The 15,053-nt window shown below is 36.4% G+C and overlaps 2 protein-coding genes across 4 annotated transcripts; both read right to left on the bottom strand.

Annotated features, from left to right (window-relative positions):
- Position 1: 1 nt before the first annotated feature.
- On the bottom strand, positions 2-4,432 carry LOC111292931 (uncharacterized). Of its 2 annotated transcripts, none has more exons than XM_022885575.2 (9): positions 4,203-4,432; positions 3,971-4,017; positions 2,479-3,735; positions 2,011-2,099; positions 1,593-1,695; positions 1,408-1,512; positions 950-1,067; positions 496-672; positions 2-322 (listed from the first exon to the last, which is right to left on the bottom strand). In XM_022885575.2, the coding sequence occupies exons 1-9, from the start codon at positions 4,375-4,377 to the stop codon at positions 168-170; spliced, it is 2,226 nt and encodes a 741-aa protein (XP_022741310.2). In that variant the 5' UTR covers positions 4,378-4,432; the 3' UTR covers positions 2-167. The 2 variants fall into 2 exon arrangements, 1 of the variants encoding a protein (XP_022741310.2); XR_016345946.1 differs by having other exon boundaries at positions 118-322; positions 496-688.
- Positions 4,433-4,871: 439 nt separating this feature from the next.
- LOC111292936 (putative alpha-mannosidase At5g13980) lies at positions 4,872-14,287 on the bottom strand. 2 transcript variants are annotated; one of them, XM_089767163.1, is made up of 29 exons: positions 13,973-14,287; positions 13,780-13,863; positions 13,366-13,454; positions 12,994-13,168; positions 12,771-12,890; positions 12,503-12,586; positions 12,346-12,417; positions 11,628-11,741; positions 11,386-11,486; positions 11,210-11,303; positions 10,946-11,113; positions 10,766-10,855; positions 10,597-10,662; positions 10,449-10,505; positions 9,742-9,961; positions 9,479-9,618; positions 9,173-9,244; positions 8,966-9,022; positions 8,811-8,882; positions 8,027-8,074; positions 7,716-7,835; positions 7,391-7,456; positions 7,169-7,281; positions 6,893-6,977; positions 6,466-6,576; positions 6,285-6,380; positions 6,019-6,066; positions 5,503-5,571; positions 4,872-5,401 (listed from the first exon to the last, which is right to left on the bottom strand). In XM_089767163.1, exons 1-29 carry the CDS (start codon positions 14,168-14,170, stop codon positions 5,174-5,176), a joined length of 3,057 nt encoding a protein of 1,018 aa, XP_089623289.1. In that variant the 5' UTR covers positions 14,171-14,287; the 3' UTR covers positions 4,872-5,173. The 2 variants fall into 2 exon arrangements, 1 of the variants encoding a protein (XP_089623289.1); XR_016345945.1 differs by lacking the exons at positions 4,872-5,401; positions 5,503-5,571; positions 6,019-6,066; positions 6,285-6,380 and adding an exon at positions 6,695-6,779 and having other exon boundaries at positions 6,869-6,977.
- Between the last annotated feature and the right edge of the window lie 766 nt (positions 14,288-15,053).

Consider the following 15,053-nt stretch of genomic DNA (forward strand, 5'->3'; position numbering starts at 1 on the left):
CTTACATAAAAAGGCAATGTTAACAATTTATTCTTCCAATATTACTTAAAGCCAGTCATGGTAATTTACAAATATGAGATGGATGCTAAACAAAGTTTTTTTTTTCTTTTTTTTTTTGGTTATGAAGCTAAACAAAGTAAAGTTGTGTTTGAGTTCAGGCCAAGACATCAATAGCGTCGACCACCAGCTGTTGACAAAAGAAGCCGACTTGATTTCTTTCCTTTCTTCCCCATCTCATTCATCTCAGGCGTCTCCCAAGTTTCAACAGCCTTAGCTCTAGTTATTACATTGGCAAATGAAGGTGTGCCTGAATTTCTTGAGCCTGCATAAACAGAAAAAGTACAAGTTTAACCTAGGGCTTAGGTGTTAGAGACAAAGATTTATTAAAAAACATAATAAGATCTGCAGAACTTGAGAAAGAGGAAACTTGGATCATATCCTTTTCAAAGTACAAAGTAGGACAAACAACATTAAATATTAGCACCAAAAATTTACCTGCTACGCCTGTGGAATCAATAGCCACCTCATTGTAATGCACAGTATTTCCATCCTCAAATTTCAGTGAAGGAGAATCATACCCGGCAGCAAAACCAAGCCTTGTAACGTTTGAGAACAGTTTTCTCTCCCCAGCAACTGGGGGACTTGATGATCTCACAGTTGAACTTACAAGGGCTGATGTAAGAGAACACTGAACATTAATATATGGTTATGATATGTTCATGCATTGCAAACTTTAAGTAGCAAATCAAAGACCAACTAGAACAACCTTTTAATATACCAAATCTAGAACCCACCAGCTTAATGAGAAAACCATTTCAACAGAATACAAGTTTCTCATAATATTGCTGGGCCCGGACAGATCAAACATGAGAAAAACTCCAAAATAAAATGCAAGGCATACTGATAAGACCAAATGCAAGATATTAGACCTAATTAAACACAGTATTACCTTCAAAGTCACCCATAGAGAATGTAGGGGAATCATCATAAGAAGACCGCACAAAACTGGTTATCATGGGAGTAAACTGCACAGCCGCAATCTCAGCTTTGATTTTCTCCTTCCGCTCCTATAAATAAGAATAACATATGATTCTAAAAACATGGAGAAGCTCAATTTACATTTTCTCAACAAAATGGCACAACTGTTAAAAGAAAAACCTTTAACTACAATCTATTATGAATTTATGATAACACATAATGACAACCCTTTGACCATTAAAACAACCCCCTTTTGACTCCAAACATAAATGGCTTTGCTAAACACCATAATGACATATGAAAAAATGTTGCGGTTATATATTAAATCAGGGAACTGATGGTATAACCTAATACAATTGGATTCCACCAAATAACATTAAGCTTGAACATGGGAAGTGTATTAAAATGATGGTTTAGATGTAATGGTACCTTTCTAGCCAGCTGCTTCCTCTGTTTGTCACGCTTCTGGATTTCATCCATAAATGGAAGCAAAGCATCAGGAGGAAGAACTCCACTCAAATCGATTTCACAAAGCTGAAACAGAAGGCTAATTCCTTTAAAAATGACAGACAAAGCAAGATATGGAAACAGAACACACAGAGATAAAATCATACCTGAAAAGTAGTCGTTAAGGAAAAATGACTTAAATATTGATAGCGCCTCCTTACTGCCTCCGACTGAGTGACGGTTTCCAACTCTAAAATCCTTCCACTTATTCTGCAATTAATAAGTTCTAATTAAAAAGAACAACTTGAAACACACTGGCCATCGAAAACAAAATGTATTAAAGCACCTTTTTTAACCATTTTGGATGAAGCACATACACACACATGACAGAGAGGAAAGGCCCAGAGTTATACAAGTCTTATTAGCATGCAATCCACCAAAAATAGATGATACCAAGAAATAGTACTTTTAAAAATGCTCCTTTTTTATTTCCATTTCCTAGTCAATGATTTCATACACTTTTGAATTTCATTGTCCCATATCTTAATACACATGGTGAACAATAAATCACAGTTTCCATCAAACCTGTGTGGAAATGAATCATAGCTTCCATAATGGTGTAGCAGACACTTCACATTTAAAGGATGAAGAATGATGTGCTGCCCATCAACTGCCTGAAATAAACACAAGTGAAAGATAAGAAACTACAAAAGGAAAATATTTAACAGTTAAGAATCTTACAGTCATTCATTATCATTAGTATCAGAAGATGCAAATGCTTAAGCTATCAAGAAGGAACATCATAGAAATAAATAAACCTAAGCAAGCCAAATCATGCTAGGAATGAGGGCAGTAAATCTCTCAAATAGCAAAATAACTTTAATATACTGTACTTCATTCAAAAAGGACCATAAAAAGTCATTTCCTACTTCATTCAACAGCAAAATTGCCACAATTCAAAACTGAAATAGTTCTTCCCTTTCCCAGCCAATATAAAATTGCAAAAAAAAAAAAGGAGAAACTAGACGTAAAACCATCTTAAAATATAAACACCTGGTAGAAATTGTAAAAATCATTGCCCTTTGCATCTCTAGAGCCACCTAAGTGCTCTTGCAAGTTCTTGCTTTCTTCATATGATGAATACAAAAATGTGTCTTGGGCTTCTAGTGATTCAGTACCAACAGTACATTGATCCAAACCACTCCCTCCATTTGAAATGTCTGTTGCTGAGTTACAGAGACACATATTGTGCTCATTAGCCCCAGATGATAGTGTTCCCCCTTCAAAACCATGTGTATTACCATTAGCCTTGAAAGCATTTGTCGTAAGTCCATGGGGCTCCACTTTACAAATAGTGTTTAAGATGGCTTTATTGCTATTAGAGGCTCGGTGCTCATTCCAATACTTCTTCCTCTGTTGTAATTGTTCCATTGCAGCACAAACATATGGAAGCTTCTCCAAATCATCAACAAGCCCTGCATCTGCTCTAGCCAACCAGCTGTCCAATTCTGACATTGCTTGTCTGACTGACAGACAAACATCTGAAGTAAATGTAAACTTTGAAAAGGGATCATAAATGACCTTGCCACCACACTGCATGGTACTTGTCTCCTTTTTATTTTTCTGATATGGAACAAATGAATCTTTTTGTCTTGTTAGAAGCATAAACTCTATAGTATCACCGACATAGTATTGCCTAACATTCTCAATGTAGATGGTGTACAAATCCTTCTGGGATACCATCACAAAACATAAAGGGCACCTTTTGAAGTTCTCACCTTTGTGATCGTCCTGACCCATTAACAAGTATTGCAGAATACATGGGAAGCAAAAAACATGTCCACATGAGGTTATTTGCGGGCATTGAGGACATTCCAAACAAATTGGACACTGCACTGGAAATGGGGTAGAATACCTCACACAAATAATATCCTCCCACAGTAACATCTTATCTGGATCCATGGATTCAGGCATATAACTTCCGGTATCCAACATAACAAACTTGTAATTTGCCTGAAGGAATAAATCTTTGTTATAAGGCTTTATCTTCCGCTGCCTCCTTGGAGGTGGTCCCCGTGGTTGCGGACGAGATAGAGCAATAGGGTCATAATGAAAATTCAGCAAGTGATTAGCATTCATCATCTGGGCTCTTCTTCCTGCCGAATGTGAAGTACTTCCACGAGGCCCAGTACCCTGATGATTTCGATTAGAAACCATGCCTACGGACTTTTTCCCTCTAGATTGGGAATTTGTCCCCCTGTTATCGTGTAGTGAAGTTCTGTTGCCATTTGGCGTGTCTACTTCACTCACCTAAGGCAAAGAGGAAAGAAGGTTAGTTTAACTTATTACCAATGAAAAGATAAACTTTTACATCTTAAACATCATGTATCTTCGATTCCAGTGTTTTCTGTTGAGTTTCCTGATAGTAGACAAGAATGCATATGAAACAGTTGTAAAGGTTTACTATTTACCCTTTTTTTATGAAGGAAACAGTCTTTGGGAGGGCAAAAAAAATGGCATCCAAGAGCATTAATATGAAACTAACCTCTTTGGAGGATCCAGCTGAACCATGTGCAACGGAAGCCAACGGGCCTGCCATAAAAAAACAATGCAAATTTTAGGATTAGGAATTTCAGATTCCAAGACAAGCTTTTATTACAAACCAGTACAACACGGAAATAACCAAAAAAAATTAAACCCAGACTAGGATTGGATGAACCAGAAGAAATAAATGGAAGAACGAATATTGTATTGAAGGATAATTACGGAGGAAATACCTGGAGGGAAATTGGAGAGAGGAAAGGGAAGAGGAGGATCAGAGATGTGGAGAGATCCAAAGGAGATTGGAGGAGGAGAGGTTTGGTAGTTGCCATGATTGGAATTATGGTTTTGAGAGAGATATTGAGATGACGACGCTTTGGAACCTTGAGCTTGTGAGGGCAAGATGGACATGAAATTTTGCAAAGCTTCGTTTCCGAGTGTTGTTTTGCGATGGCCTTAGCGTTTCAGCCTTTGCGGCTTTTCACGCATTGTTATAGAGAGAGAAAGAGAGAATCTGCCGCACATTGACCGAATTTAGATTCTCCATTAATTACTGCAATACCCTCGTTGGCTTTGTTTATTCCTCCTAATATCCCTTCCTTCTCCCCCCCCCCCCCCCCCCCTTCTTTGTTTTTTTCTTGGGTCATGAAAGACGAGATGAATTTATTAGATATATTCACTATCCTCATGTTTCTTTTTCCCTTTAGAAATCAATAGTGCCACCTTTATGCAAAAGACATGCAGTACTTCGTTTTTGAGTTTTTGTGATCACTTGGGCTCATGCTCATGCATGCTGCTGCCTTTCTGGATCTAGCAAATGTGAAAGTGTGATGTAGACATAACTGGACTGGATCTTCTGTTTGCTATAGCAAGTTTGGCTTCTAAATCTAAAGGAACAATTAAGATTTGCAAACAACAGCATTTTATTTTAGACTGACTTGAGTTTTAGTGCATCAGAATCCTATGCGGCCATGACAGAGTCAGTAAAGGAGAAAACTTTCTCATTTACAAACATCTGCGGGGAGCATTCACACAGTCACAGTGCCAGAAGAGTTAGCAGATTATACAAAATTAGCTCTCAGTTCAGAAGCAAACCAAGTGATTAAGTGCAGCAACAGAGGATTAATCAGAATGCATGGATTACAAAGGTAGCAACAAACGACGCCTTCTTTAATAACAAAATGCCGTCCAGCATTTTTGCAGCCACTTAAGCATCAAATATTCTCTTGAAGGAAGTGTGATCAAATTGGATGAAAAAGGTACGAATTTCCATTGGAGCAAGCTCCACCACCAGTTTTTTTGGATCAAGAGGTCCACCTCTTACCACCTTGGGATTTTCTCCGGAAGACCCTTCTACTTTCCAAACAAGTCTCTTCTTCTCCATTTCTTCTCTTTCTTGATTCGCAGATAAGCTCACCTCTGTCACCTTGGCAATCTAAAGAAAGCATGAAAGCAACGCCGTGAGATATTACTTTAAATGGTTTCCCAAAAAATAAAAAAAACCAAGCTAGAGCCTAGAAAATTCGTTGCCTGTACCTTCTTGCCTGGAAATAGCTTCTTCAGTTCCACACTAGTCACTACTGAAAGAACACTGTTCTCTCCAATCTTCGTGTAATTCAAATGCCAAAACAAACAAAAAAAAAAAAGAAATCAAGGCCAGAAAACTACAAATTATATAGTTGGTTATTAAAACTACTTTGTTATGGAAAAGGAAAAAGGATAAATAAAATATAAAAGTATGCAGGGTTTTTTCTGCACTGTTACCAGGTTGGCTCACCTTCAAGACTATTTACAGTAAAAATAACAATTTTAGAATTTCAAGAACATGTTAAAGCTATGTTTGGAGAATTGCCTGGCTTAGGACAGACAAGCCACCATAACATATGTTACTTTAATTAACTGAATGTATGGTAGCACTTTTCCTCAAGTGTGAAAACCAATCCCTTTTCCTTTGAGATTCAAAAGGGGAGCCAATGATTTAAAGGCAAATCATGGGTAAAAATTTTCTCAAAACATGTACAAGATGATTTAAGTGAAGTATGAAAGGCTAACCTCGAACAAATGTGCCAATCTAAGCAGAGTTTTTCCATCATCAAGCTCCTGTATAGGGAGAATAATAGTTAGAAAGGAAAGGGAAATGCCAAGCAGCTTGCATGTCATAATTTACTACATAACTAGAGATTTTTGCAGCAAGAAAATTAGGTTGTAAACTCAGCGAAAGGTTATCATCCCTTGCCTTAATCTCATTAAAATAAAAGTATAACAAAATAATGGATAATGATACGTTTCCCTTTCCCATTTATGGAAACAATATCTACCTGAAGAGTTATAACAGCAATATTATCAGGTAAAGTGTAGGAGTCATCAATCCCTGAGAATGTCGGTATATGAGAACTCATCCAGTTATCTCCATCCTGCCAAGAGAAATTTGCTAGTCAGAAACAAATCCCTAATTCCTGAATAAATGTGAAAGAAAAAAACAAAGAAAAAGAAAGAAACCTCTTCTGCAAATGCTAACAGGAGGGGTGAGTATATCTGTTGGCCAAAAGAACGACGCCACTTGGCACCTTCTCCTAGGGGGTCAATTCTGTAATAAAATTTTCCTTGAACCTGGAAGAGTTTTGGAGATATAGAAACATATGCTAATTGTCAGAAAAAGTACAATTTGAAGACAAAATTACATTTAAGGATTTTAAAAAAAAAAAAGTTCCAGAGATTTTATACATACGACCAAGTTATTAACCCTTAGATCAAAAGCCAAGGTTAGTCAGCAATGAGTGAAACTAACTTCATTTCAACTATTTGTCTACTAACTGTTGAGAATTAGGTAAACCATCACCAAGGGTCTTGAAACGCAACTCTAGATCCAACCTGATAAAGGAAAATGTGAATTCCTACTCACAGGATCCAGATGACATTTACTTACAGCTAGTCCTCTGCAATCATCACGAACGCAGACCGTTTCATTTAGAGCCTCTGCAACACCTCTGGAGTCATCAAGTAGCAGCCTCCTAAATTGCAATAGAAATCTAAAATCATAATTCTGCCCAACTATCTTGCATGCAAGAGTTAAACCCTTAGCCTTGGCCATGCCATAGAAACCCACACCTTTTATGTATTGCTTTGGGAGCTTCAATATTCACAAAGTAAAACGTTCAAGGTAGTATAAGAGTTACTGAAAACTAAGCAAAGGACGACAAACCTGTGGAGCATCAACTCTATTTGTCCATCCACTATGCTAGATCCTCCAATAGATCGATCTACCAATACTGAAAATTCTTTCTCACTATCTTGAATGTAAATTCCTAAATTAATCTGAATGGATAAAAATGCTATAAGTCAAAAAAGTGTCATTCATTAACATCAATTTTCGAAAAGGATAAACTAGTCTTCAGGAACAAAGTTACTCATGGAAAGAACATGCCGGGTAATAGTTTCCAGCAAATGGTTGGTTTACTTCCAGGTCCCAGTCTGTCCTAAAATCACGAATCTGCAAGCAAGGGAAGTCCATAGTTCGTTAATGCTAAGAATAACTAGTTAACAAGAATGAATTCAAAGAAGTGTTTCAGTTTGTTATCGCTTAATGCAAATAAATTAATGTGAGATATTTCTTGTACTATCTATGTTGGAAACATGAGGACAAAGCCCATTCTGGATTAAGCTTCATGGTAACAACCATTCTGACCATCAATATGATACTCAAACAAATAAGATTTAGGGCTGAACACCGCAGCATACATTCAACATACCCGTTTGATAAAATCACGTCCATTAGAATCCGTGTAGAATGTTTTACTGTTATCCAGAGAAGTAGTAATCTGAGTTACAACTTCTTTGCCAAATCCATCATCAATTGGAACAGGCCCAACCTGAGATTCAGATGGCATTAATGTATACAACCCCACATGTTGTGCTTATGCATATAAAACTGTGAGAATAAAAGTAAAATGTATAGGAAAACAAAGAATTGGAAGAACAAAGAAAAACAGTCACTAAGAATCAAATATGCAAGACCATTATATGGCAACAAAGGGTTGAGAGGGCAATTTGATAAACTTACAATGAACTCAACTTCAACATGCTCTTTCTCCTTGTAAAGTCTAGTAGTCTGCATACATTTTGTCAGTAAGATAGCTGTAATCTTTACTAAAGATAAGAGATATCAAACTGCGGATTAGATATCTGTTTAGATTGGAGATAAGAGATGTCAAACAGCGGATTAGATATCTGTTTAGATTGGAACAAAATACAACAAAAAATCACAAAAATGAGAAAGAGCTCTACTTCTAACTTTTCATTGCTTCTGTTAGTTTCATCCATCAGCGTAAAGCATTGATCTGCAAAATTCATCTAATACAACAGCCAAGGCAGGGCTAGTGACAAATTGCCTGCACATTTTCTACTTATTTTTTCATTTCTGATATGCCATATATTCATGCATAACTGAAACAGAAAAATTGAAAAACATTTCTAACAAACACCTTAACAACTTAGAAGATACATATGAGAGTGAACCACATATTTAACCCAATAAAGAGATACAAGAAAGTACAAACTCATCATTTGGAGGTGAAAAACTACAGTCCTGAACAATTTCCTTAAGCTCCAAGAGCAAGCAAACCAGTACCCATTACAGAATATACCCTCCATTGATTAAAATGTTACATTTTAGTAAGATTCATTTTTGAACAATTGACATGCTATTCTATACTTATATTCATATCCATTACCTTTTAAGTTCACCCTACAATGCATCTGGTTAAATATTAGTTCAGTAGAAGACAGAATTCTACAGAGAAAAACATTACACCCACAGAAAACAAACATTAGTAAAGGCACGACACCTGAAATATCCACGGATTGATCTGTTGATGCACCTCATGTATTAATGGTCCTTGAATAACAGTCAAAGAGGCCTGCGACTTAACAAGACGACTTAGTTTACAGTTAAGGTAATTATGTGTTTGAACAAAAGCATTTTTTAAGAAAACTTACATACCTGTTCAGGTTTTATGAGATATGTGCCATTTGGACGGAAGATATATGCCCCAGAGTTCTTGTAAAAGCACCAAAGTTTATAAGAGAACAACTCACAAAGGAAATCTAGTAATTTACTTAAATTCCCAAGCATGCAACAGCTGAAATAAGAGAATATAAAATGCTACTTTGTACACGCATGAGGAAATTCTATCTAACATATCTATACCTGTGGCTCTTTGTCAAGAGATCCATTATATCCAGTGTAAAAACTAAATGATTGTTCCACTGATTCCTTGACCTTCAAAAGTTTCCAATAAAAGCATTAGCCAGACAGAGTTTTAGCCTCATATTCCTCACTCGGTCATAGCAGAAAAGTAAGGAAGCAATATACAATAACAGCAATACTGATGCAACAATTGCAACTGCCTCATATAGTCATATGTAATCACAGTTGAAAAGGAACCAACATAATAAATGCTTGAAGAAGGAACATGAAACATCAAATAAGCAGAATTAATGATATATGACTCACCAAGTTTCTGCTGTTGATATAATTTATCAGGTTCGCTTGAGGCACAGCAAAAGTAAGCTTTAAATTTCCTTCACCAACTTCAACAGCAGATCTTTCATCCCTCTGAAATTTATATATAGCTGATTTGGTCGATCCAGCTCCTGAAATCAAACATAAAAACAGATTGCAAAAATTGATTTGCATTTGATAATCAAGGAAATCGCCCATACTTGCTCAACTAGATAAGATTAATTTCAATCAGTACAGCAGCTTCACGAATAAACCTGTCCTTTTGGAAGTAGAGATGATATAAGTGCTGAAGCCAAGAGGTGGTACAGATACTGTGAATGCAAGCCAATACTTAGGTACAGCATTTGGGTTGCTACCTAAGTATGCCCTAACATAATAGTTCCTAAGGTCCACATAAGCATCAACTGTTGGAACAAGCTGTGATTCAATTTTTCTTCCCTCAGAGTCATGAACAATTACATCTTCATTAACAACCTACAGCAAACAAGATAAACAAACGTGATTTCCTTACAGCAAGGAAGCCTGATAGTCGAATTGAGAACTCACTAAGATATTCCTTGGTTCACCCTGATCACCTAATTCAATAAGGTGCACACCAAATAAAAACTCTGGCTGAATTGTTAGCAAATGATTTTAGACATATAATTGCCTACATTAGAAGCTATGCTGCTCAAACTCAGTCATGAATGTTGGATATGGGTCAATCTCCAACACAGATATGTTCAATTTTTTGCAAGTTTTTTCCTTACACTCATACCCATGTACACTTTGAGATGTCCAATACAGGTACAGCAGGAAAAATAAAGGATTGAAGCAACATAGGTTTGAAGCATTGCACAAGAAATCTTTGAAAGCAAAGTTTCAAAAATAGCCAACATGTATCAACAAAATATTATTTAAAAAAAAAATAAGAGGAGTTCAAGGCAAACAGAAATGTACTACAAGAGGAGTGAGTACTCACAGGAAAACGTATTACATCCTCTCTCTTCCACCCCAAAGAATTGTAGACCACAACAATCTGTAAATAAGAAGAAATTAAAATTTGATAAATGTCTAAGAATTATTTATGAGATCAAAGAACAGAAGACAGATTGAAATGTCCTCCTTACCAACTTCTTTCCATCAGACAGGTCAGTTTCTGATGCAGGACAGTAAGTTATATTCAGAAGAGGACACTGGAAAGAGATCAAAGAAAAGGGGGATAAGAAGACACATCTCAAATGTCAAAGTCCCTTAGCTAAATTTCACATCATAATTTCATCAGCCATGACGTTGTACCTGCTGGAAATTGGTGGTTGAGTCCCCACATCCAATGAATGAGTTTGAATCAGCCAAGCAAGCAAGCGATGATGCAACAACCTTCTCAGCCTGCAGAAAGATAACAAACAAGTTGATGACTTTTGACCAAAGTGAAAAGGGACAAGCATCCAAGCAAAATTGTAAGGGTCAAATCTGCACCTCAGCGTAACCTATTGACAGTCTTTTTGCATAATCATTGGCCACGTGCTGCTTCTCTGTACCTGTAACAGCATCATGATGTTGAGCAATAGCCAAAGCATCTGCCAATGAGTCTGTATTGGGCCCTGAATCACTTCTCCCTTTGAAAAATTCAAGTTGCCGTGCAGCCTGATCATATATTCACAAATATGAACTATAAGTGTAAATGAAAAGGATTAATTGAACTTTTAACTATAGCATATTAAAATGGATAAAGAACAGTACCAAATAGTAGCCACTCATTGTTCTAACATAGAGTTTTAGAGCTGGTCTACTTGTAAAGTATCCTGTCCAGTAAGCATTTGCACGATCTGCGTAACTGGTAAGAAATACACTTTAATTTCTTAGACAAGACCAAGTGTGAGAACTAAGATTTAGAGATGCTCAAGCAATTAACTCACGGAAAGTAGTCATCAGTTTTGAGCGGCCAAGATTTGCTCATAGCATATTTAGCATCAGTATATATGGATGGAGTAGAGTAGAGAGCATTCACACGTCCATCCTGCAAGCATTCATTCAAAACCACTTAAAGCCAATGGTTCTGATTAACAATATGAAATCCAGAGAGAATAAAAAACCTTGATGTAATGCATGACTAAAATCCAGTCACCAGAAAAACGAAAGAAACTAGAGATGAACACACCTTATTCACATAGTGAATAAGCTTGTCCATGTTCCGGAACCAAGTGAGTGCATACTGATACTTAAAATCTGTTCCCATGGTCCAAATTATGTGATTTGTTCTAGTTATGTTTGCCTGCAATGAAATAACAGCTTTTACAATGAGTACCAAATGAAGACTTACTTTGAGGAATGATAAGGACAATTAAATTAAAGATAGGAATTCTTGAAGTTAATTGATAACATGGTTTTCAAATATCTTAAGAATACACCAAACATTCTGTGGAAGACTAGTAAATCAGGAAGAATATATTGAATACTGTTTAGTTTTGAATGGATAAGGATACTTCTTCCAGAAAATGGCAAAAGATACTTTTTATTGCACAACCCAACTTTGTGGTGCAACCACTACTTTGGTAGATACAAGATTGGAACTTCTTCTAAGTGAGGTCATACTGAATAATGATTATCTTTAACATTATAACTAATAGCAAGAACTTTGCTAAAGCAGGTACTTTCCACCTATTATTTCAACAGTATCATATTTAATAAAAAAAGAAGAAACAAAAGAGCATATATTTTAATAAAGGAGAAGATACTGATGAATATTAAGACCAAATAGCACAAGAAGCAAAAGCAAAGAACTTAAGAGAGTTTCATACAGAGCCAAATTTCCAACAAAGAGACAGGAAGGGAACCAAGATAGAAAATTCCTCACATGGCAATTTAATTTCATTTACCTGTGCTATTGCAGCAGCAACAAAGTCATTCACTCTGTCTTGAACATTGTAATCAAACAAATTGATATCATCCTACATCAGATGGAACCAAATTTACACTAGAACCAATTACATACTCAAGAGACTGCCTAAAGTAACATCATTTTACAGAGCTTACTTGAACAATAGGGGAATCATCATTAACTTCAAAGTAGAAACCTCGTGGAGGTTCATAATTTTGTGGGAATGCCCCAGCAAAAATCTGCAACACAACGAAGTTCAAGTGAGCACTAACTGAAGAATAACATATAATGATATACCTCCCAGCCACATTTTGAATGGTAAACAAATCAGTAAATGCAACACTATAATCATAAAGTTGATAGTGATATCCAAGGCTAATCATGTATGCACCAAATAAAACCAAACCAAACAATGCTGTTTACCTGAGCAGATGAGCCCAGGCTCTTAGAACCCCGCCAAATAACTTCGAGACTCTTTTCTTTTTTTCGCTTAATCCTGTCTTGGTAGTCTATGCGGCCGAAGAAAAATGAGTCAAATCCAACCTACAAAGACAGTAACACAATTCTATCTAAATTACACAGCTTGAAAGTAAAAAACACTAAATTGAGGAAGCAAGGTAGAAGCATAAGTTACAGATAGACTTACTTCTGCTCCCAATAAGTAAGCCTGTACCGCAGAATGTCCAAAAGGATCAATTTGCCATCCAATTCTTGGAGTGACACCAAACTCCTCTTTAATGAATCGATGTCCAAGAGTTGTCTGATCAATCATGTCTATGTAATGTGGTACTGCCTCATCATGCATGCACATGCCTCCATTTCTGGAAGAAGCAGAGGAGGAGAATTAGGGAATGTACAAACTCGTAAGTGGGAAATGATAGGAAAGAACTGGTGTTTAAACATGCAACTAAAGGGGCAACCATTGCTATTTGCAAATTAAGCTCCTTTTTCTTTCTTTTTTTTTTTTTTACTTGTTTTTTCGGGAAGGGGTTAGAAAAGGATTAAGGTCACGTATTACATGAACTCTAGTTGACCCGAGCTGACAAGTTTCTTGACTATACTCTGAATTAGCTCACTCTGATCTCTCCACCATCGCTGAAAAAATGCCTGCATAAATCAAATAAGATGATCATAAACATGATATATACTACAGAGAAAAATATAAAATAACAAAAAGAAAAATGGTCAAATATTATGTTACAACCACACATCTCTTGCTAGTAGAATTGGGCAAAGCCACCAAATTTGTTTGACGCAGCGATTTAGACGAGGAATATGAATTGGGGGCTGGGCTTGAGGAAAAAATTCATACTAAAGACAGCCAGACACCCAGAAAATTTGAGATTTCATTTATTTTCCTTACATGCTTTCGAAACCGAACACCACATAATTGATGATCAAAAAAGCAGAAACAAGAGACCTATATTCTTGCCTGTTCAACATAAATGAATTTCCGGTTTTTGTCAGCCAACAGGGCAGGCACTATAGAATCCAGTTCATTCTGCACACAAGCCCCCTACAAAAAAAAAAAAAAAAAAAAAAAAAACACAAAAAAAGAAGAAGAATTATAAAAAGGAACATCCATCTCTACGAGAGAAATGGACAGTGGAAGAAGAAAGAGCAACCTGGATAGAATTGTTGGAGCCAACATAGTACTGATCAACGGTTTTTAACCAACCAACATCATCATGGGTGTGCGGAACCAGATGAACATTGATTTTCCCAGCATCTATTCCTGAAGAAGTGTTATAAACCATGTACTTGGACTCTGCACATAAATTCCCCAATAATAGCACCACACCGAGCAAGCCAACAATCCCCATTTTTGAAGTTTACTTGTTTGTTGATTTTGAGTCTGGGTGTTTGAGATTCTAGCAGTTTTCAATATTTGGTGTTGAAGTCGTAGTTGGTTTGAGTTTGCAATGGAAAATCAAAGCTATGATGATTCATTACAAGTTTTGGCTTTTGTGCAGTGATGGAACTGCCATTCTTTGTTTTGACTTTTTTATTAGTGCTATTGATTATAGTGCAAGTCTACTAGTTATCCAAACTTATTAAAATTCTTTAAATCCCAAAAGAAAACTCTTTACCCTGTTTTCGAGCTTCTTTAACAGATTGACAAAATTAAATATTATATATGCATACTTGCAGTGCGCTGCTGGAGCATAACGCAGCACTCCTTATATGTTTTCTTTTGTATAACTTTTTTCTTTATGAAAATACATGGATTTTGTTTGATCTCTTTTGAGAAAAGCAAAAGAGGTTTGCTTTAAGGCTTGTGCAGATATGCAGTTGAGTAGCCATAGCCTTGAGTTATGTTATGTCTGACCCTTTGATAATGACGTTATATTTTTTTTTCCTTCAACCTCTTTAATCTTATCCTTTTTGTGTAATTTGATAAGTTTAGACATTATTGAAAAACACTTGCCTAATATTAAGCTGCAAAAGACATTTGATCTGTAGCTAGCTTGTGGCACGTTGTTGTGTAAAGTAAAAAAAAAAAAAAAAATGTGGACTTCTAATCTAAGTATTGTATTGGAAGCAGGGACACGAGCGGATTACCCAGTAGTAAGTAAGTGGACGCTGTCTCCTTTTTTAAGGGATCCAAAGCCCATACATAGATGGATTACCAATGCAATAGGAATGGGGCCTCAGCAGTCAGCATTCTACAACCAAATCCAACTCCAACTTCAACTTGGGCTATAG

The sequence above is a fragment of the Durio zibethinus genome, chromosome 10, assembly GCF_047325235.1.
Source record: "Durio zibethinus cultivar Kanyao isolate XHJ-2024 chromosome 10, ASM4732523v1, whole genome shotgun sequence".
NCBI lineage: Eukaryota > Viridiplantae > Streptophyta > Magnoliopsida > Malvales > Malvaceae > Durio > Durio zibethinus.

What these genes read in the sequence shown, in the direction of transcription:
- LOC111292931 (XM_022885575.2), bottom strand. Translation starts at nt 4,377, where the DNA reads ATGTCCATCTTGCCCTCACAAGCTCAAGGTTCCAAAGCGTCGTCATCT. An exon ending in TCTCTCCAATTTCCCTCCAG is followed by an intron (nt 4,018 to 4,202) that starts GTATTTCCTCCG and finishes TTTTTATGGCAG; the next exon opens with GCCCGTTGGCTTCCGTTGCA. An exon ending in GGAAGCAGCTGGCTAGAAAG is followed by an intron (nt 1,068 to 1,407) that starts GTACCATTACAT and finishes TCTTATTTATAG; the next exon opens with GAGCGGAAGGAGAAAATCAA.
- LOC111292936 (XM_089767163.1), bottom strand. Translation starts at nt 14,170, where the DNA reads ATGGGGATTGTTGGCTTGCTCGGTGTGGTGCTATTATTGGGGAATTTA. An exon ending in TGTCAATAGGTTACGCTGAG is followed by an intron (nt 10,856 to 10,945) that starts GTGCAGATTTGA and finishes ATCTTTCTGCAG; the next exon opens with GCTGAGAAGGTTGTTGCATC. An exon ending in TTGCTGGAAACTATTACCCG is followed by an intron (nt 7,282 to 7,390) that starts GCATGTTCTTTC and finishes TTATCCATTCAG; the next exon opens with ATTAATTTAGGAATTTACAT.